This window comes from Calonectris borealis, chromosome 20 (assembly GCF_964195595.1).
Source record: "Calonectris borealis chromosome 20, bCalBor7.hap1.2, whole genome shotgun sequence".
Lineage (NCBI taxonomy): Eukaryota > Metazoa > Chordata > Aves > Procellariiformes > Procellariidae > Calonectris > Calonectris borealis.
Window position 1 is genome coordinate 12,999,480 of NC_134331.1, and position 20,379 is coordinate 13,019,858.

At 47.8% G+C, this 20,379-nt stretch overlaps 1 protein-coding gene across 1 annotated transcript in view; it reads left to right on the forward strand.

Moving 5' to 3' along the window:
* Positions 1–2,967: 2,967 nt before the first annotated feature.
* The window catches only part of TNRC6C (trinucleotide repeat containing adaptor 6C), a 331,542-nt gene continuing 314,130 nt past the window's right edge, over positions 2,968–20,379 (forward strand). The window contains exon 1 of the mRNA XM_075169886.1: positions 2,968–4,378. Within this exon, the coding sequence (XP_075025987.1) occupies positions 4,325–4,378 (54 nt within the window). The 5' untranslated portion in view covers positions 2,968–4,324. The remainder of the gene's footprint in view (positions 4,379–20,379) is intronic.

Genomic DNA, 20,379 nt, shown 5'->3' on the forward strand with positions numbered 1-20,379 from the left:
GTAGACTTCAAAATGCTCCGATTTTTCATCAAAGTGGAAAGTATCTGTTTTTCTTCATATGCATATTTCTGCATTTCTTCTCAGTTCTCTTCCTCCCAACCCTCTCCCGCACCACTGCTGCACTGATAGTTCAGCTGTTTCAAAGGACCCCATCAAAGTTATTTCAGCTTCATTCTTGATGTGAGCCTGGAATTTCTTGTATCTTTTTAATGAACCATACAATTCTGGAGGAGAAAAATTAAGAAAACAAAACCTGAAGCAAGTCAGTATGGTGAATGGGTCCTTACTGAAGCTAGGCAGAAATCGGATCTCCTGTTTGCATGAAAACCTCTGCAATTCCTGACTTCTCAAATGAAACCAGTCTCAAAGATTTAAAAAAAAAAAAATCTGAAAAATTGTTTTGGGTCAAATTAAATATTTAGTTTCAATAAAATCAAAGCATTTCAAATGTATTTCTTTGTTCATTTAATATTTTATGAGATAAGCCTAAAATTAAACATAAAATTGTTTCTCAGCGGGGAAAAAACAGGGGTTGTTTTGTGTTTTTTAAAGAAAAAATAAATCAATCTGATAAAAGTACTTTTTTTTTCTTTTTCCCAGAACAAATTTTTCCTCACACTGTGAGAATTTCTGTATAACGTTGTGTCGCAGCAGCCTTTTCAGAAAGATGGTGCCTCTGTGGGTACCGGATCTCCTGATGCTCCAGGGACAAAGATGAGCTCTTGCTGATGCAGTGTAGTCTGGAGAAATAGGTCTTCTATAGGATCTTTTTTTTTTTCTTGTATGGTCTTGCTGTAATAGATCTTGGTAGATAGGTAAAACCGAGGTGTGATAATCGCTGCGGCGTCTCCCAGCATCTGAGTGACGGACCTGTGGTCGGGCTTGGCTCTTTGAGGTTTTCACTTACTGCTTGGAGGGTTGAGCACAACTCGCTTAAGGAACAGTGGCACGTGTGGTAAGAAACCTCCCAATTTGTCTCATCTTCAATTGTGCAAGTGTTTTTCTTTGTTCTCTTTGTGCGTACATAGAAAGAGAGACTTCTTATGTACTCTGAAACACAACAAGGCAAGGCTGGGACATAACATCAGCATTTGTCTGTGCTTCCAAGGGAAAGCTCTGTTGCCTGGTCTGGATTTATATATGCATAGATTTGTTTGCTCGAATATTTAAAGCAAGGAGGTTGTGCTTTATTATCATTATTATCTAGACTGCTTCCTAAAATCACGTTCATTTGCAGCACAATTCCTGATCTCTTGTCTAGACTTTCACTGTGGCAACTGAAAGGCTTGGCCTCTTGGAGTGATGATAATGGGGCAATGCAATGAAATGCAGGACAAGCACAGCGCAGATCCGTTCTCTTTAATGTGGGCCATTTATGCATGTGCTTGTCTGGTGGTATTTCTCCTCTGATGTTTGGCATATGCGCTATTTATCTGTTTTCTTTGACCCTGAATCACTTTGCAGCAAGCTTCCACTTCTGCTAGGAGATTTGTGGAGGGAAAGAAGCTACACTTAACCTTTCGTTTTCTACATCAAATTTCTGACAATATAAATAGTTTCCTGGTCACTGGTAAGATTGTTGCACTGGCAAAAATAATCCTGTTCCTGTCAATTATGTATCCTCAAGCTTTTCGTGCTGTTTTCCCCCGGTAGTTACTAAAATGGATGCAGACCTCCCAGAGAGTCAGCAAGGACGGGAGTCCGTGCAACTGCTCCCATTGCAAAGCTGAGCCTAATCGCAACAGGTACTCGTGATCCAGGATGAAAAACAAGGTTATTGCAGACCCGTGGCTCATCAGCACTCCAGCTTCTGCTGCAGCTGCACTGGTGCTAACAGCACTGGCAATTTCAGATTTGGGGGAAAAAGGTCAGGTTTAACTTCTGCACCCTAAGCTAACCGGCAAGTTCGGACAGGACGCTGTGTGTCACGCTGCCTTTGCTCCCCACGTGCAAGGGAGCAAGGGGTGTGGTGCTCCCTCTGCCCCACAGCAAGGTGTGAGCGACCAGAGGGAAGTCATTTCCCGGGGAGAACCCCCGTTACCTCGGGCAGAGGTTGCAGCTGCAGAGCAGAGAGCAGCACCGCCGGAACGAGGGCAGGAGCAATACCAACAATTTACTACCCTGCTGCAAGGATGCTACAACAAGGCCCATAAATGGCCACATAAAGGGAATCTGGGTGGGAGCTGGGAATACACTGACAAACACAATTCTTCCTTAATTTAATAGAACGGTCCATTCAGCAGAGAATATATTGTAAAGCTCTCTCAGGTTGGATGGCCTCCTATTGTGTCTGGCCTTTGAAGTGCTGATTAGCTGGGCTGGGAACACGCTGATAAAAAGTTAATTTCTATTTGCTGTTGCTTTGTAATTGGATGAACATGAAAGCAATTAAATATTAAAACATACAAACAAATAACGAAGTCACTGTAATTAGCCAAAGTTTGATCACTGTCATATTTATTTAGGAGGAGATGATACGTCTCAGCAGGTGACATTTTAAATACCCTTGGCTGCTTTGGTGTTGTCTTCAGAGAATGCTGAATAATGTACGGAGGATTTAATTAAACCCCATTGTAAATCAGCTGTGATGACAGGGAAGTGACAGCCACATGTTGAAAAGAGAATTAGGCCTCAGCAAGAGAGATTAATTAACTATTTTCTACAGAGTTCAACCTAGGCGTTGTGCAGGGAGTTTGTCCGAGCAGGAGAACTTGATTTTTAAGTTGTTCCACTTGAGGTTGGAGCCTGGTGTGGAGAAGGATGCTCTGCACCCAGAGGCGTCGCAGCCCCTTGAAGGGGTGGCTGCGATCGTTTGTACATCTTGAGAGAGGGAAACTGAGGCATGCGGTGCTGCAGCCTGCGGCAGTGGGTGCTGCTGGGTGGCTCTCGCCTCCCAGCACCTTCGCAGCCCCTGGGCAGGATGGTGGTAGCGGTTCCCTTGGCACAGAAAAGATCCTCTGCGGTGAATCGCAGGAATCCTGGAAAATCCTGAAAAGCTGCTTTGAGCCTTGAAGCAGGAGAGGAAGGGGAGCTCCTGGACTTTTGCTCAGCTTTGGCTGCATCAGAAAACCCCAAAGTTTATCAGCCAGAGTCATCCGAGCTCTCTGGTCAATGCTTTTGCAGGACGTGCTTTCTTGAGGTCCGTTTGCCAAACCTAGTGAGTGTCAGTAATTATAAGAAATAAAGTTAACCAAACTGGTGGGAGTCTCCTGAATCCAAGTTGGTGAATTTTATGTTAACGTTTGTCAACAGCCCTTGCCTTTGGCAGCCCCTCCCTGCCGCTTGGTGGGTGTGCGCGGAGCTGGCTGTGCGGGGTGGTGAAAGCTTCCCCTGCCCAGGAAAGCGCGGGAGGAAGGAGTCGGGGCAGCGCCGCGGGATGAGCCCTTCGGGTGGGAGGCATGGGAAGCGCAGGCGGAAATTAGGAAGGAGCCTTCAAAACCCTCCGTGACTCTGCTGGGGAAAAGAGTCAGGAAAATGGGGAAATGAGAGCGAAATGATAGAGAAATGAGGGAATGAGAGGAACTGAAATGGCAAGGGGGGCGGGGGGGTAAGTGTGGTTAATCAGCAGCATTCACATTTGAAGATTATCAAGCCTGTTGTGTAATACTCTTAACTAATTTGGCCGTTTCTAAAAGCACTGTTGCCTTCCGTGTGCGTGGGCTGCAGGGAGAGGAGGGGGTTCAGCTCTGGCGCAAGGCACGACCTGCCTGCTGCCCAGGCCTGGAACAGCATTTTATCGAAAGCGCCTACAAGGAGCTTGTCAGGGGGAGATCCAGCACTGGTTGCCACCTAGAAGGAGGTACTAGACCACACCAGGCTTTTCCTCCTCTCTTCTCCTATGGAGAGACAATATTTCCAGTGTTATGTGAGAAAGAAGACATATTCCCAGCTGCCAGCGAGGGACAGATTTTGTCCATGTTTAAACACTCAAGAAAAAAAAGAAAACACGTCTAAATGTAACGATACAGGAGGAAGTTGGGCTGAAGAACCTCAAATCAGCAAATTAGACTGAAAACCAGCAGACAGTCCCCATGCTAGGTTTTACTACTGCTGCGCTTCGTGTTGGGGATGTGGTTAAGAGCCTTGCAGGCTCGAGCTATGAGATGCAAGTTTAAAAAGAGAAATAGGCTGGGCGGTGGGGCTAACGGGGGCTGGTCGGAGCGGGCTTTGCGAGGGCAACGCGAGCCACGTGGCCGGGGTTACGGGACGCTGCTGCGCTTCGGGAAGGCGCAGGGTAATTTGGTCTCTTATTGAAGCAGCCCGTGCATCTCCTCCGGCAGGGCCATCGCTGAGCGCCGGGGACCCGGGGCGAGGATGAGCCTGGATGGCTCGGTGTGGGCAGGTCGGCGCAGAAGAAGCAGCGGTCCTTCCTGCACAGGTAAGGAGCTGCCTCACCCGGGATCACAGCACGTGGGTGAAGCTTTCGCTGCTGGAGATGATGATTTGCACATATGACTTTGCATTTCAAAGCCTCATTCTCCCCCTCTCTTACCAATGAAAACTGGGAGTAATTGTACTCATTGCAGGAAAAAATTCATTTTATTCCCAGAGGTGTAAATTAATTGATTCAGCCCAGGAAAAAGACCTGGGCACTGTCACAGCCAGCTCCCTGAAGGCATCTCCTCGGTGTACAGGTCTGATCAAAAATGCAAATAAGGTCTTAGGAGGAGTAAGGGATGGGAAAGGATGGAAAGTAGTAAGGAAATATTATATTGTCATAATGCAAACGAGTAGTGCTTCCGTCTCTGAATACAACACAAAAGAATGATTTCTGCTCCCCAAAATGGTCTTGTAATTCTGCTGGGTGTCTGGAGCAGAACGAAAATAGTGATTGGGGGCTGGAAAATCCCCCTGTCAGGGCAGAATGATGGCTGGTTTTGCAGAGCACTGGGCTGACACGATGCGCCAGCCCCAGAGGAGAGGAACTGAAGCCCTACCTCTACCGAAAAGGCCGTGGTGATGTGAAGCAGCTCACCCTGAGCTCCACGCTCCCGGGCAGTTGCTGACGGCCAGCTCTTCCTCTCCTGGGTGGCTGTGGAGACTAGAGCCTGGTGTCAGGGCTGCATGGGGAGCAGTAGGTGTCCAGAAGGGTTTTATCCTTTCCCCTGTCCTTACCCATGACTTGCTGATTGTGTTTTGGGTCTCTCTCCCTTCTTCTGAAGCTTCGGAGAGAGCTGCTGTGACAGACAGACACTCGTGCGGGTCCTGGCACCGCTCTCTGGGGCTGGCGTTGCTGTAACTGCTCACACGGGCCAGGCTGTGCTGCCCGCTGGATTTGGGGGTGGGAGGGTGTTTTTTCCCTGTACCAGTTGGGCAGGGAATATGGATGGGATTTTGCTGTCTTCCATGGTGCTCTATTTATGGGCTCCTTCGAATCAACAGGGACTGCTACTCATTGGTGGCAGGACCCCAGTGTGTGTGTGATGCTCTTGCTCTCTCCTCCGTCGGCATGTTTTTGCCATGATTTCTGGTCTTCTAATGTAGGTCTTCAGCTTGCCAAAGGCGTATGAGGAAGTGTTTTGTGGTGGGTTATGTTACGAGAGAGATGGTCTTTGGGATGATCCGTAGTAAGCATGTAATTCTAGCTGCCCCAAACTTGTGTCGTTGGAGCAGTTTATTGGGCTATCTGCGTGATCTGTGGTGGGAGATGGCAGTCTCGGAGGGAAGTATCCCCGAGGGCTGTCTCTTTGCAGACAAGACAGCCTGGATGCCTGCAGCAGACTACCTGGATAAGATCCTAAATGCAGAGAAACTTCATTTCAAATCAACCCCCGTGCTGCTGGGTTCCCAGCTGCTATGGCAGATGGGACTGGGCACAACTGGGAGAGCTGTGGGCTCATAGCTGAATGTGGAGGCTGTCGGAGCGGTGCTCTGAACACTGAAAGCTTTGACTTGCAAAGCTCTGAGAAATGGGTCCTTTTTGCATCTCGAATCGAGCACCCAACCACACGGTACCCTTCTGATTTTAATTTGGCTGTGCCTCAATTCCCCATCTGTACAAGAATAATTCTACCCTTCCTCGCAGGGCTGCTGTAAGGCAAATTAATGTTTGCAAACCACTCAGATACTATGATAATAAATGCTGTGAAAGCCCAGGAGAAAATTAATAGCTCATTATTTAGACCAGGACTTCAATAGCATGCCATACACAGGACACAGGGCTACATATTGAATGATGAGGATAAAGAAAAATATTGAATAGCTGCTCATTAAGAGAGCACTATCCATCTGGTGTACAAAAGGGGGCTTTTTCCTGCAGAAAAAGTGGTCCATGATCATATTATTACAACGTGTGTTGCGATGCATCTATGCAAGGAGACCGGGCTTGGGTTATTTGTGCAGTCCAGATTCTGGCATTTTTCAAGTGCTTGACTGCAACCTGACTGCTCTTTTAACACTGGGGTTGGCTTTAATATATAGCAAAGAGATAAAAATGCCAGTAGATGGCACTCAAGAATATGGAGCATCATTTCCCAGTGTGTGAGACCAATAAAATGTGGTGTTGTGCACCACAAATGGCTTCCTCTGTGCAGCTCTTTATATTGGCTCTTTTTTCTACCTTTTTCTGGCCTGGAAGTTTGGTGCACAGAGCAAAGGAAAAACAAGTATGTGAAGCAGCAGATGTTAGGTGGTCTGTGCGCTCTTCTCTGATCTCAGTTTTGTTTCTACCCTTTGGGTTTAAATTACTTAACAGTCTAGAAATCCTGGGCTGTGCTCTCCTCAGCTGACCCTTTTTTTTATGCTTTGCTTATAGCTTGTCTGTAAAATGAGATGAGAACTTAATTTGAAAGCTGAAGTTAATTGACCTAAATAAACTAAGAGCCTTCTGTTGGCTTTATGGTAAAAAACCCTGCATAACCCTAGCTCTCCTCCTTAAACGTATTACAGAGCAGAATGGCTTTCCTGGTGCATTTTCAGGCTGCTGCTGCTTACTAACAGCTATTTGTGGCGTAGTATTGTCTAGAGAGCCCTGTGATCAGAAAGCTGTTGTGCTCAGTGCTGATGTGCAGAGAAGGGGAGGCAGCACCGACCTGGAGCAGCTTGGTTTGACTAGGAAAGATGGACCAGGGTAGTGAATCAAAATCGGGAAAGGGTCTGGCTATGTAGAAAGCAAGCCCTAGAGCTGCAGGAAGGTTTCTTCGTGTCTGCTTTGGAGCTTGAGTTGGCCACAGAGCAGAGCCCTTTGCAGCCAGGTTTCCTCACTCAACCTTCGGTGTTGCAGGATTGACAAAGGCGGTTTCAAGCCGGGCTGTCAGAGAAGTGAGGGATGCCTCATTGGAGGAGACCCATTGCTAGCTGGGGCAGGTGTTGGAAAAGCACCTAGTTTCCCAAATGCAGCCTAAGCCTGACCTTTAAGATCTGTGATAACCTTTCTGATCGGTGATACCACCTCCCTGCTGGGAGTGCAACCTCAAACTGCTGCCTCCTCTGCTCCTCTGCTGCCCAGCTCTCCCACTATGTCTCACCAGTATGGTGTCTGAGCTCTGCTTTGAGAAAATCAGTCCTGGTATGACTACACAACTCTACCGTGGGCAAACAGACTCTCTTGTGCCAGTTTAGCCTGATTCACTACTAGCTGAAATAGCTGAAACCAGAATGAGGAGGGCTGTGTCCGTACCTGTATCAGTGCAGTGATTTAAAATGCTTTTTGGCTGCATTCATGCCATTTTTCTAATCCAGACAAGTCCCTGGCCTAGGCTGAAGCATGCTTTTCCAGGAACTGCAGAGAAGAGGATGGGAAGATAAAGGGCACAGCTCCTCGGAAAGCATTGGCTGTGGAGCTGGGCTCTGGGCACCGGACAGGGATGGGAGACCTTGGTTTCACCTCTGAATCTGCTGGAAACCCATCATATGAGCTTGGTCAGACAGGGGTTAGCCACTTCCCTTCTCTTGCTGCAGTTCTCCTCTTATGAAATAGTTTTGGCGACAGCCTCTTTCCTTTGTGAAAGCTATTGCAGCTCGGTGAATGAAATTTCCCTATTTTGCACATTCTTCAGGTGATATATTCCGGGGTGGGGGGGCAATCAGAATGAGACAGCAAAATGAGATCAGGGATTTAGATCCCAAACACAGACCTGTTTAGGTATGACATTTCAGAAACATGTTTGTTTTTAGCAAAACCTTCAGCCAATTTGCGAGAAGGGGGCGCGGGCGGGGGCAGCTGCCGGCTGCTGCCTGCGGCTCTGGCGGTGGGAGCCCTCCTGTGGCAGATGCTGAACATGCCCGAGATCTTGGTGGGTTGGCTTGGGCGTAGGGTCAGAATGGATAAACTGATTTAAAAAAGAAGTCTATTGAGATATAGATGCGTGTCCAGGAATAACCAATTCAACAGTGATTTCCTGCTTCAAAAGCCCTCCTTTAGTGCAACAAAATAACAGCAAATGACATTTCTTCATTGGGGGAAGTCACAAACTGTCGAAGAATTGCCAATGCACTTCTAAGCTAGGAGGGAGAAGGGAATCATGGACTATTGGAAGGGATCACAGAATCATAGAATAGTTTGGGTTGGAGGGGACCTTTAAAGGTCATCTAGTCCAACCCCCCTGCCAAGGACAGGGACATCTTCCACTAGATCAGGTTGCTCAGAGCCCGTCCAACCTGACCTTGAATGTTCCCAGGAATGGGCCATCTACCGCCTCGCTGGGCAACCTGCACCAGTGTTTCACCACCCTCATTGTGAAAAATGTCTTCCTTATATCTAGTCTGAATCTACTCTCTTTTAGTTTAAAACCATTCCCCTTGTCTTGTCGCAACAGACCCTGCTAAAAAGTTTGTCCCCATCATTCTTATAAGCCCCCTTTCAGTACTGAAAGGCTGCAATAAGGTCTCTCCGAAGCCTTCTTTTCTCCAGGCTGAACAACCCCAACTCTCTCAGCCTTTCCTCATAGCAGAGGCGTTCCATCCCCTGATCATTTTCGTGGCCTCCTCTGGATCCGCTCCAAAAGGTCCATGTCTGTCTTGTACTGAGGGCTCCAGAGCTGGACGCAGATGGGTGGGGTCTCACCAGAGCAGTGTAGAGGGGCAAGATCATCAAGTCTAACTCCTGGCTCCACACAGGGCAACCTAAAAGTTAAACCATACATCTCGGAGTGTTGTACACGTTCTGCTTGAACACTTGACAGACTGGGGGCCGTGACCACTTCCCTGAGGAGCTTGTTACAGCTTGACCACCCTCTCAGTGAAGAGCTTTTTCATCATAGCCAATATGAACTTCCCCTGACACAGCCTGAAGCCATTCCCTTGTGTCCTATCACCGGGCACCAGAGATAAAGATCAGCATCTCCCTCTCCATTCCCCCTCATGAGGAAGTTGTAGACAGCAATGAGGTCACCCCAGAGCCTCCTCTAAGCTGAACAAGCCAAGTATCCTCAGCAGTTCCTCATAAGTCATGCCTTCTAGTCCTTTCGTCATCTTTGCCCTCCTTTGAACACATTCAAATATTTTTATATCCTCCTTATATTGTGGAGCCCCAAACTGCACATAGTACTTGAGGTGAGGCTGCACCAATGCTGAGTATAGTGGGACAATCACTTCTTTCCACCAATTATCTATACTGTGCTTAATGCACCCCAGGATACAGTTGGTCCTTTTGAGCCATACTGAGCTTCCCATCAACCAAAACCCCCAGGTCCCTTTCTGCAGGGCTGCGCTCCAGCCTCTTGTCCCTCTATCTATACATACATCCAGGATAACACAGTCCCAGGTGCAGAATCTGGCACTTGCTCTTGTTAAATTTCATACAGCTGGTGATTGCCCAGAGCTCTAATCTGTCAAGATCTCCCTGTAAGGCCTCTCTACCCTTGAGGGAATCAACAGCTCCTCCTAATTTAATATCGTTGGCAAACTTGCTTAGTGTGTGTTCAACTCCTGCGCCCAGGTCATTGATAAAAACACTGAAGAGCACGGGCTCTAAAACTGAGCTTCGGAGAACGCCACTATTGACTGGCCACCAGCCAGGTGTTACCCTACTTACCACAACCCTTTGAGCCTGACCCTTCAGCCAATCGTATTGTGTACGTGTCTAGCTGTATGCTGGACATTTTGTCCAGAAGGTTATTGTGAGAGTATCAAAAGCTTTGCTAAAATCCAAACAACTTGCACCCACTGCCTTCCCTTTGTCTAATCGGTGGGTAATTTTGTTACAAAAGGATATCAAGGTAGTGTAAGGCATGACTGTCCCTTCATGAACAGACGTTGGCTTTGTCCAATGACTGCATTGTCTTTCAGGTGTTTTTCAATAACTCCTGGAATAATCTCCATAATTTCACGAGGCGCCAAAGTGAGACTGACAGGCCTATAATTACCAGGGTCGTCTTTCTTGCCCTTCTTGAAAATTGGAACATTTGCTAGCTTCCAGTTGACTGGGACCTCGCCGGGTTCCCAGGACCATTGACAGATAACTGTGAGAGGTCTCACAATAACATCAGCCAACTCTGTCGGTACCCTGGGACGAACCTCATCAGGCCCCATTGTCTTATGTGCATTCATTTGCAGCAAACCCTGTACAAGTTCAAAGTCAACGGGGACCTTATCACTCCCCAGTCACGATCGCCCAACCCGAGGCTCCAGGCATCCCAGGGTGCGTCACTGGTGTTAAAGATAGAGGTGAAGAAGGCATTAAGTGCCTCTGCTTTATCTTCATCCCTGTTTGTGAGGTGACCAACCCCATCAAGTGATGGCCCCATGGCTGAGGTCTGGAGAGGAAGCAAGCGCAGAGCCCCGCTGTGGGAGGGGTTGCGAGGGTGCATTAAGCTACCCTGCCACTGAGGTCACCTCAAACCTCCAGTCTGCTCAGAGAGCTGGGCCAGGACTGGTACCTGTTGCTGCAGGGAGCTGTCCCTGCAACAGTAATTAAAATAATTACAGCCCACTGTAACAGAGGGGAAATCACTGGCCGGGGAATGTCGCATGAGCTAGCAGTAGAAAACAGATGTTCCCCACTACATTTACTCTCTAAGTGAAAGTACAACAGATGCAAAACGGCATTAAAATGGTAGCAAGGCTGTAAATACAGCTTCTAATTACTGCACCAGGTAATGTCAATCGCAACAATCCAGGTTTCTCCCAAGGATGCTCTGCAAGCAGGTGGGATGTAAAAAGTCTTTTAAGATGGATTTGTTGGGTTTTTTCCCTCCCCCTTTAGTGCAACACATATAAGCTTGTTCACTTAGGGCAGTAGAGGAGAGCGTCACAGCCTTTCTGCCTGGTGTATCTTTGGTACATGGTGCTGAGAATAACCAAGGAGAAGGGAACAGAGCATTAAATGCAGAGATTTGGGAATGGGGAGAGGTGGGTGGAGGAAGCTGCCTAGTATGGGAATAGTGTGAAAGGAAGGGAAAGGAAGGAGCAGAAATGAAGAGCTACAAAAGACAGCGTGAGTGATGGGCAGAGAAAATAGCACCGAGCAGGGTGGCCCCAGCTGACTTCTCAGAAGTCACAGCATTTGCTATGGAGAGGAGGGATTCGGGATCCTCCGGGCTCTGGCAATGCCCGAGTCACCTCGGTGGTGGTATAGTAAAGGGAAATGGATGGAAATATTCCCCCCTGGTTCTCTGCTAACCACTCTGTTCATCAGCCTGATTTGGGTTTATAACCCTGCCAACCACAGAAGCAGCTCAGCATCTCTTACACGTTCTGGGGTCCTCCCTCTTCAGTTTGGGCCATGCAAGTCTGAAGGAAGTTGGTTTGCACTTAGTTTCTTTCTTCTAAAACAGGAATCACTCTTTTTTTCAGAGGTGATTTGTTTTGGAGGGGGTGGGAAAGCTGCATTGTGCCAGGATGGTGTCATTTTTAAAGTGGAAAGGCCTTTTCAAAGAGCTTATCTCAGCTCTTCGTGAAGCTTGTGACTGCCCAGGTCCTTGTGAGCCATAGCGCTTCCAGATCTCCTCTTGGCTCTGGGATCTGCCTTCTCACTTGGAGTCACAGCTGTTGGGTGCTTTGCAGCTCCAGATTTGACCTTTCCTGAGGCTGGGTGTTGGCTGTTAGATATTCAGCGTTGGGATCATCCTGCTGGGACCTGGGGCTTGTGGAGGGACCTGAGCCGTGGAGCCAACCTAAGACGCAGCCTGGTGTGGAATACCAGCAAGGCCATGGGATACCCTGGAAAGGAGATGTACGTCAGCACACCAGTGTCTGCACTAACAGCCTGCCTGGACTGAGCGATCGCTCCTGCACTGCTTTAGCAGGTTGGGCATGTTTCATGGAAAAATATGGATTCTAAAGAGAGATTTGGAGCCTGAATGTATCATGAAAGAGAGAGAGGAAAATGCATTTTCTTCTTTTCCTTCCTGTAATGCTTCTCCAGCTTTGTTGCTCTATCTGCTGTTGGTGGCTGCTGGGAATAACATGTAGGCACTGGAGTGGGAACCTTCGGGATAGTCATATATCATACGCAAGTGTGAAGATCAGTGCCTGCCCAGAGTTATTGTGTATTACAGATACTTCCAAAGCCGATGCTCCGCTTCTCTTTGGGCTCCAGAGCCCACTTGAGCACTCACCTGCCCGCAGCCCTTCCTGCAAAGCTGGAGAGGCAGAAAGCGCTGGCCGACCCCTCGGGGTGTGCGGGGAAGGACGATTGCCTTTTGGCTGCCCCGAGAGGGCAGGGGACACCCAGCCTGTACCTGGCCGGGACACGGCGCAGGGCACGCGGTGCTGCTGCAGCCTGGCACAGCCCCACGGGAGCGGCGAGGCGCAGGGATGCGCGTGCTGCACGCACGTACTGCGAGAGCTGTCGTACAGTCACAAAACAGAAAATCCCCCTCTACCCTCCCAATCAAATTAGGAGGAGAGAGCAGCAGAAAGTGCATTAACTAATCAAACCGTGATTTCAAATTGATTATTGCAAATTGCCAACCATAACAATTCTGCTAATGGCAGTGATTTAAAAATAAAAAAATAACAAAAATAGAGCCTCCATTAGGCACGGCGCTAACCCGTCCTTGCTGGCAGGCGAGGGCTGCCTGCACATCGCGGCCCTCGCGCAGGGCTCTCTCCATGGCTCGGGAGCCTTGGATTAGCCCCTAATCCGGGCGGTGCGGGAGCAGAGGCTTGGCTTGCTGGTTCTGCCCCCGTCCACCACGGCCTGGCACGGTGCTGGCGTGGGCACGGCGAGGCCGGCAGCAGCCGTGCCGTGGGGATGCTGCCTGCTGACGGCAGGCATTTCTGGTGCCTGGATGCGGGCAGCAGCCCTGTGCACCTTCCCAGCAGTTTCCCTGGCAACCAAGTCATCCTGCCAGCAGCCTGCAATGTCAGAAAATAAAACAAGATGACACTGCAGCTCCTCAAAAAAAAAAAACCAAAACCCCAAACCAAACCCCAACCCCACCCCAAAAAAAAACCCCAACAACTTGCCTGCTCCTTTCCCCCACCCCAAACTGTTGGCCCCTTCTTCCCGGCTCCCACCCGGTGTTTTTGCAGGCTGTCCGGGCATGCCCTGGTACAGGGAGGAGCAGAAAGCACCGTACTTTGAAGGCTGCCAGTCAGTACAGGCAGATGCTGGAGGGCTGGGGAGCTGGAAAATGGCTCCTGCGGACCATGGCCCTGGCTGGGTGTTGGGCAGGTTCCTCCGTGTTTCCTCCCTGGCCAAGCGGGCGGTTTGGCTCTGCGTGTTGGAAGCACTATGGGGCAAAGAGTTTGAAGGCACCTGAACTGCCTCAGATCCTGATTTTGGCACAGATAACAACAGCAGCAATATTCCCCCACTGCCACGAATATGGTGTAAGTGTCCATCATTTTTTGGGCTTCCCACTCCTCTGTTGTCACGGCCATCCTCATGGGGCCTTTGTGCCGCCTTCAATGGACCTGAGACCTTCTCATGAAAGGGCTTCAGCTGAAGACTGGTTCGCTGATGGAGAGCATGCTGGCTGCATGTTTCATGGAGTTACATGGTCTTGTTTTGTGGTGGCATGATTAGGAGCACCTCCCTAGAAGGTGTATGAGATGGGTATATGTATTAGTGGTCCACCTGTGGTTTTTGTGAAGTTAACCCTGCTTGCTGCCCCAAGAGTGGTCCCAACTCTTTCTTTTGGGGGCAATGAGTTGTTCTTGTTGGACAAATTAGTAGATAATCTTCCCACTTTGTGTCTCTACTTCTTTCCAGCTCTTGCCTGAGCGAAGCATTTTACTCCAAGAGCGCTGGTACAAAATCCAGAGCAGGCATTTCCCACCCTGTATTTCTCTCCAGCTTTGTGATAGTTCTTCCAAGCATATGAGCTCCTACAGGTTGTGAAAAGTAGCTCTGGAGACTAAACATGACTGATAAAAAAAAATTAAATCAGTTAAAGCCATTTACCTGTTTTGAACAATATACAGCTACCTTCTTTGAGTAATACTCATGGCCTTCCTACTTTGAGCAATGCAAAAACAAGGCAGGAGTATTTTTTGGATCCATATGATAGGTCATCAGGAGGACTTCTCCCAGATATAACTGAACATGTAGGTTAAACCAAATAGTGTTGGGGAGTCTTTTGTTTCTCAGGCCATGTTGTCCTTTTTTTTTTCTTTCTTTTTTTTTGGTCTGTTAATACAAAGCATCTGTCTGCAGGCCTGTTAGTCTGATGACTTTGACCAGCCCTATGCTCCTTTTCTGAACTGCTTGGACAATTTCTGCAGGTTTTACAAGGTATCTTGCTCGTGTACCTAGTTCCCCAGTGAAGCAAGACAAGGCTTTCCCTATGTTATAAACAGCCCATCTCGCTACTACTTCATGTCATGTAAGACCTAACTTCTAATAGCTATAAGGGTTTCCTCCAAGGCAGTTTGCCTCCCAAACTTAGCATTACATGTGCAAGAGTAAAAACCTTACAGCTTCTGCTTTCCATGGGAGGCATGGGGTGAAACTAGAGATCTACTCTGTTGCACATGTTGAGTCAACCATGTGTTTGTCAAATTTGTTTCTGTCTAAAGCAGTTCTGCTTTGATACCTGCTTCTTCCAGTGTTTAGATAAAACTCACTCAACTGGTAGAGTTGTGTTTGGGAACAGAGGTCCTAGTTTCACTTGCTACTGATGCCTCTGTTTACATCTAACCGGCTTTATCAACCCAGGAGCTCATAATCACGAGTACTTGTGCCCATGTTGCCTGATATTCATCCTAACCCATTGGGGTTGAATATAATCGCCTTCTCTTTTGATTACCATAAACATTTGATAACCTAGCCATTCCCGGCAGTTGGAGAGGTCTTATCACTGTTCTTGAGGGAGTTTGTTCCTCTGGCTCAGGAACACCTGTCTAATGTCAAGAAGATAATTTCTATGGAGAGGCTTATCCTGTTTGTACAGGACAAGTCTTGGGACTACAGAGTTACCAGGTAGGGACCGTTGTTTGTCTCCGTGCAAGCAAAATATTTCTAAGCTGGCTAAACTATTACTGCTGTCCTTGTCTGCTTATGTTGAGGGGCACTTGGGGGGCCCCGTCCTCTCCTTTCCTTGGGTCCGTTAGTGTTCACAGAGGCCTGGAGATCCCCGTCTTGTTGCCCTCCTCACGCAGAAAGGGAGAACGGCATCTCTCAAGGGAAGGCAAATGAACTGGTTTGCTGACCCACTTCTAGTTATACACGTCCAGCTTCTAATCCTTGCTTTGGAAAGACCAGATGATTCTTCCAATCATGTCCCATCAAATGCTGTCACTTACTTGTCACACGTCTCATGAACTATGTCCTGCTCTCTGCTCGGGGCTTGTGCACGCTCCCTCCTCAAGCTCTTTGCCCTTGTAAGTGAAAGAGCAAGGGGGCAGACTCGTGGGGAGCAGTCAGTCCTGGGAGAACGGCTAACGGGGTCATCACCACTTGATTTTCCTTTTACTTGTATTCTTTTTCTACTTTTTCTTCTATGGCTGTAGGAAGAAGGAAAAAAAATTAAGGAAAAGGAAAAGATGTGATGGAAAATCTGAAATAATAAATATAAACTTCTCTGAGTGGGGAAGTATGGGAAGTATAGAAAATATTTAGGAAAATAGTGGTTTATTCTGAATACTGAAAACAAAAAGGAGCTTCTTCATATTGTGTGTGTTACTTTTTCTGTTTTTCATCTAGCTCCATTAAAATCTCAATAATATACAGAAGTCTATTAAAGGTTGTCAAGATGAAACCAAGTTTGGTCATTATCGCTAAATGGCTCTTTGGTGGGCTGTATAAAACGAGTGAATGGTCTCACTGCGGTTCTTAGTGGAAACGTGCCCAAATTGCAAAACCAAGATTTCTGCTGGCCTTACATCAGGACTAACAGATGCTGCAGAGAATGAGGGTGAGTTTCTGACTCTTCTGCTGGCCTGTGCTAACACCCCATTTTCGGGATTACTTCTGCCCCAGGCACCGAGGAGGCAGCAGCTCTGGAGTCCTTTCCTGGGGCAATTCTTCCAATTTTAGTTCTGGAGACCCTCAGGGGAGTCTGCACCGCAGCCTCTCTTGCTGGTCCCACAGAGCTCTCCTGGGGGTCGGACCCCAGCAGCTTTCATCTGCACTTAAGTCAGACTGTTACTATCTATTTTTTCAAACCTGCACATCTCTTCCATGAATACAGAAAGGCTGATGAATGCAGCGTTTCTGACAGTCTTTTGTCTCTCGTGCCTCTGTTAGGAGACTCTCACCTGCGAAGTACCTCAAATGCCAAACCTTCCCTTCAAGCTGGCTGCAGCCAGCAGGACTCCCATGTGGTGGGGGGACCTTACGGCAAAACCTCGGCGATCCTTAACTGTGCTCCCCAGCAGCATGATGCAAAGCCCATTTGTCTTTCTACTGATCGAGGAGACCCCAAAGAGGTGTAGAGGAGTGACAGACTCTTGGAGAGAGCTTTTATAATGTTGTACAAGACCAATTCCTCTGTCAGTTTGCCTATTAAGAAGATGGGGGAGCCAAATTTAGACCCAAGAATGAGGTTTGCTCTATGGGATAGCAACAAAGCCAACTTTGTCTCTTGGAAATGAAAAAGAGGCAGCAAAAGAAGATATTTGCTGGGATTTGGCAGTTTATACTGTCATTTTCCTTGATCTATTGCCAAACAGATACAGTCTGTGCTTGGGGAAAACAAGGGGATGAGTCAGTCTTCCCCGCTCAGGTTGTTATAGGCACCTCTTGCAGGCTCTAGGCTCTGCTTAGCGGGTTTGAGCTCTCAGTTCCACAGCGTCCTACCATTCATGAAAGGACAGGTCTTTGACCATAAGGTCTGGCCATCTTCACATAGTCAAGCCCAGACCAGTAGAGGCTTAACAGAGGTGGGAAATCTCTGACCTCTGGGAGAACTGCTCATCTTGGAGTCAAAGGAGCAGCCAAATTCCCCCTGTTGGAGGCCTTTGCTCTCAAAAGGGATTTGGCATTGGGTCAGTGACAGAGGAATGTCACGCACCTGTGGCTCGTGCCACGCTTGGCTTCTCTTCTTGTGCAAGGAGCACGAGGGTCGGTTCTGCAGGGCTGTTTGCTGGCCCAGCTATGTCCAGGGTACCAGGGCTCAGCCATCCAGCATCACAGGCAGGTTTGGTTTTGCAAGCTCCTGGGGCCCCTGCAGTGCAGTGATCGAAAGCATTCGAATGGGGTAGCTGGCCTCTCTGCAATGCTGCTGCATATTGCTTTCCCTTTTAGGAAAAATGTCAAGAGGGGTGAAATCCAGGAGGGATTTCTTAGGGATTTTTGTGCAAGCCAATAAGCCAGCAAGGCTGCCTGCGAAATGCAGCCTCACAGCTGAGTTGCCTTGCTGTACTCAGGTCATGTTGGACACAGCCGTTGCTTTTCTGAATTATCACCCTGATGGGCTCTAGAGGGGGGTCAGTGCCCACATTTTTGTGGCGGGGGATGCTGCCCAGGCCTTGTACTAAGAGCTATCGCAGTCTTTTTGGTGTTGTAGCTGATTCTTTTCTCGCTAAGAAGGAAGAGCAATTTTTTTTAATACTGCCCCTGTTACATTTTAATGGTAACCGGCTGACACGAGGTATAACGTGGACCTTAGGATGTTGGTCGCCTGCACAACCTGAGCCTGTCTGGCAATCCTTATTAAAAGCTCACTGAATAAATATCCTTGTAAATTGGAGGAGCAGGAGCAGGTCTGTGTGCCCACTGAACGCAACGGCGGCGGGTGTGCGCGGACTACACGGCTTTAGGTGTCTGCAGAAGTGCTGGTCTGTTGTAAACAAGGGAGTCAAACCTGAAGCTTGGGCTGTGTGGAAATTTTCCAGACTTTTTCATCTACTGCGCTAAAGTTTTGAAGAATACATTGTGATCCAGAGAGTTGCTATTCTCTGTATTATGCAGTAAGTCAAAGTAACAAAACCAAAGTTCCTGGCTGGCCAACCTGCTTAGAAAATGTACCCATTTCTTTTGAGATTAGTGTGCTTTCTCTGAGCTTTTCTCTTTCATATATACAATTGTAGTTGCTTGTGGATGGAAATAGGAAATTATCTCATACAGAATAAAAAAAAAAAAGAGGAAGGAAAAAAAAAGTTGCATTTCTCTGTTCCCAGCAGAGAACTTTATCTTGCATATTGAATTGCAAATAGCAATTCCAATGGAGTTACAAAAAATTTTCTGAGCTTAGTTTCTGCTAAAAAGCAGGTCTGAATGCAGGTTGTTGTTTTAATTAACTAGGTGGTTTGTAATCAATTCTACCCTGGCAGGGATGAAAGTGGCTAGTTCAGTGTCATAATTGTGAAAATACTAGCAGGAAAATGTCTCTATACCCAGACAAAAGAATTCTCCACAAACGAACACTCATGTCCAAAACTAATTTGAATGCTACACCCAAAAGATATTAAGAGGTTTTTTGATGTTATACTCTTGTTTGGACACTTGTATTGTTTAACTCTGTAACTACCTGTTTGTTATTTGGCTGAATTAAACACTGCTGCGTTCGTTAGCATATACAAGAGCTTAGTAATACAATCAGGCACTAATGCATTCATTTTCTACTTGACTGCTCATTCATTGACATGTTAGTACATAGGAAGAATATGATCAGGGTGACTCTGGGATGAACTAATCAATTCATAATGAATAATCCGAAAATACAGATGTCTGAGGGACATGTCCTCAGCACAGACTGAATTCAGCAGAACCAGAGGAGAACAGCTGGAAGAGACCCCAGCAAGGTGGGGCGTTCAGCCCTGAGCTGAGATGCCACCAACTCATTTCCCCAAAAAAGCCTCGGGCAGAGCTTACCGGCAGCCAGTTCAAAAGCTGCAAATTGGGAACATCTGGAGCAGCCTTCCACTGCACGCAAAACCCAGCGACCTTCGCTGAAGCTGCAGAGATCTTTATTTACGAGGGCTGAGTGCTGGTAGGGGACAGCTGCCAGGGTTTCCTCAATGATAACCGCTCCTTTCTGTTTGCCTTTCCTCATCCCAGCCCCTGCTAGGAATTTGCCATGGGTTTTTTTTCTGGTTCTAAGCAGCTTGCTCTTCCTAGTTTTACTTTAACTTCTCTCTTGGGAGTTAATTATTACAGATAGTTCTGCGTAATCTTTCTGACTGCAAATAAGAAAGCTGAGCTGAGGTACGGACCCATGGCTGGGATCCATTTTAAGCCAGGGCAGGCTTCAGAGGTGCGTAGGAACGCCAGACAGCAATCGGAGCGGGTGCAGGTCACTCACGTCTGTGTGTCTCGAGCGACAGCAGCTGTTTTGAAAGCCGCTTTTTTTACTGCATTAGTAACTCTCGTCCAACTATCGGAGAATGCTCTCGCAATAGGAACTGAGCGTTGCCCCTTTATTGCCACTTTTCAGCAGAAGACATGGAGACCCGAGAGGGCTAGGTAATTTCCTGAAGGCTACTTGCCCGTGTGCTACATCTGGTTAAGGAGTCCCTACTTTTGTCCCCTGCAGTGCCCCTGAATCCTGGCTGCTTCTCGTAGGAGCCTCCTGCTGTTGCAGGAAGGTTGATAGCAACCTTTACTGTAAGGCTGGACAAATTATTTGCCTGTAGATTTTCATCCCTCTGCTTTGCAAACCTTAGACATCCCCTTCTGTCCTGGTTTCAGCTGGGATAAAGTTAATTTTCTTCCTAGTAGCTGGTATAGTGCTGTGTTTTGGATTCAGCATGAGAATAGTGTGATAACACACTGATGTTTTAGCTGTTGTTAAGCAGTGTTTATACCAAGTCAAGGACTTTTCAGCTTCCCATACTCTGCAAGCGATGAGATGCACAAGAAGCTGGGAGGGGACACGGCCGGGACAGCTGACCCCAACTGACCAAAGGGACATCCCATACCATATGGCGTCATGCTCAGCATGTAAAGCCGGGGGAAGGAGAAGGAAGGGGGGATGTTTGGAGTGATGGCGTTTGTCTTCCCAAGTAACCGTTAGGCGTGACAGAGCCCTGCTCTCCTGGAGATGGCTGAGCACCTGCCTGCTGGTGGGAAGGGGTGAATGAATTCCTTGTTTTGTTTTGCTTTGCTTGTGC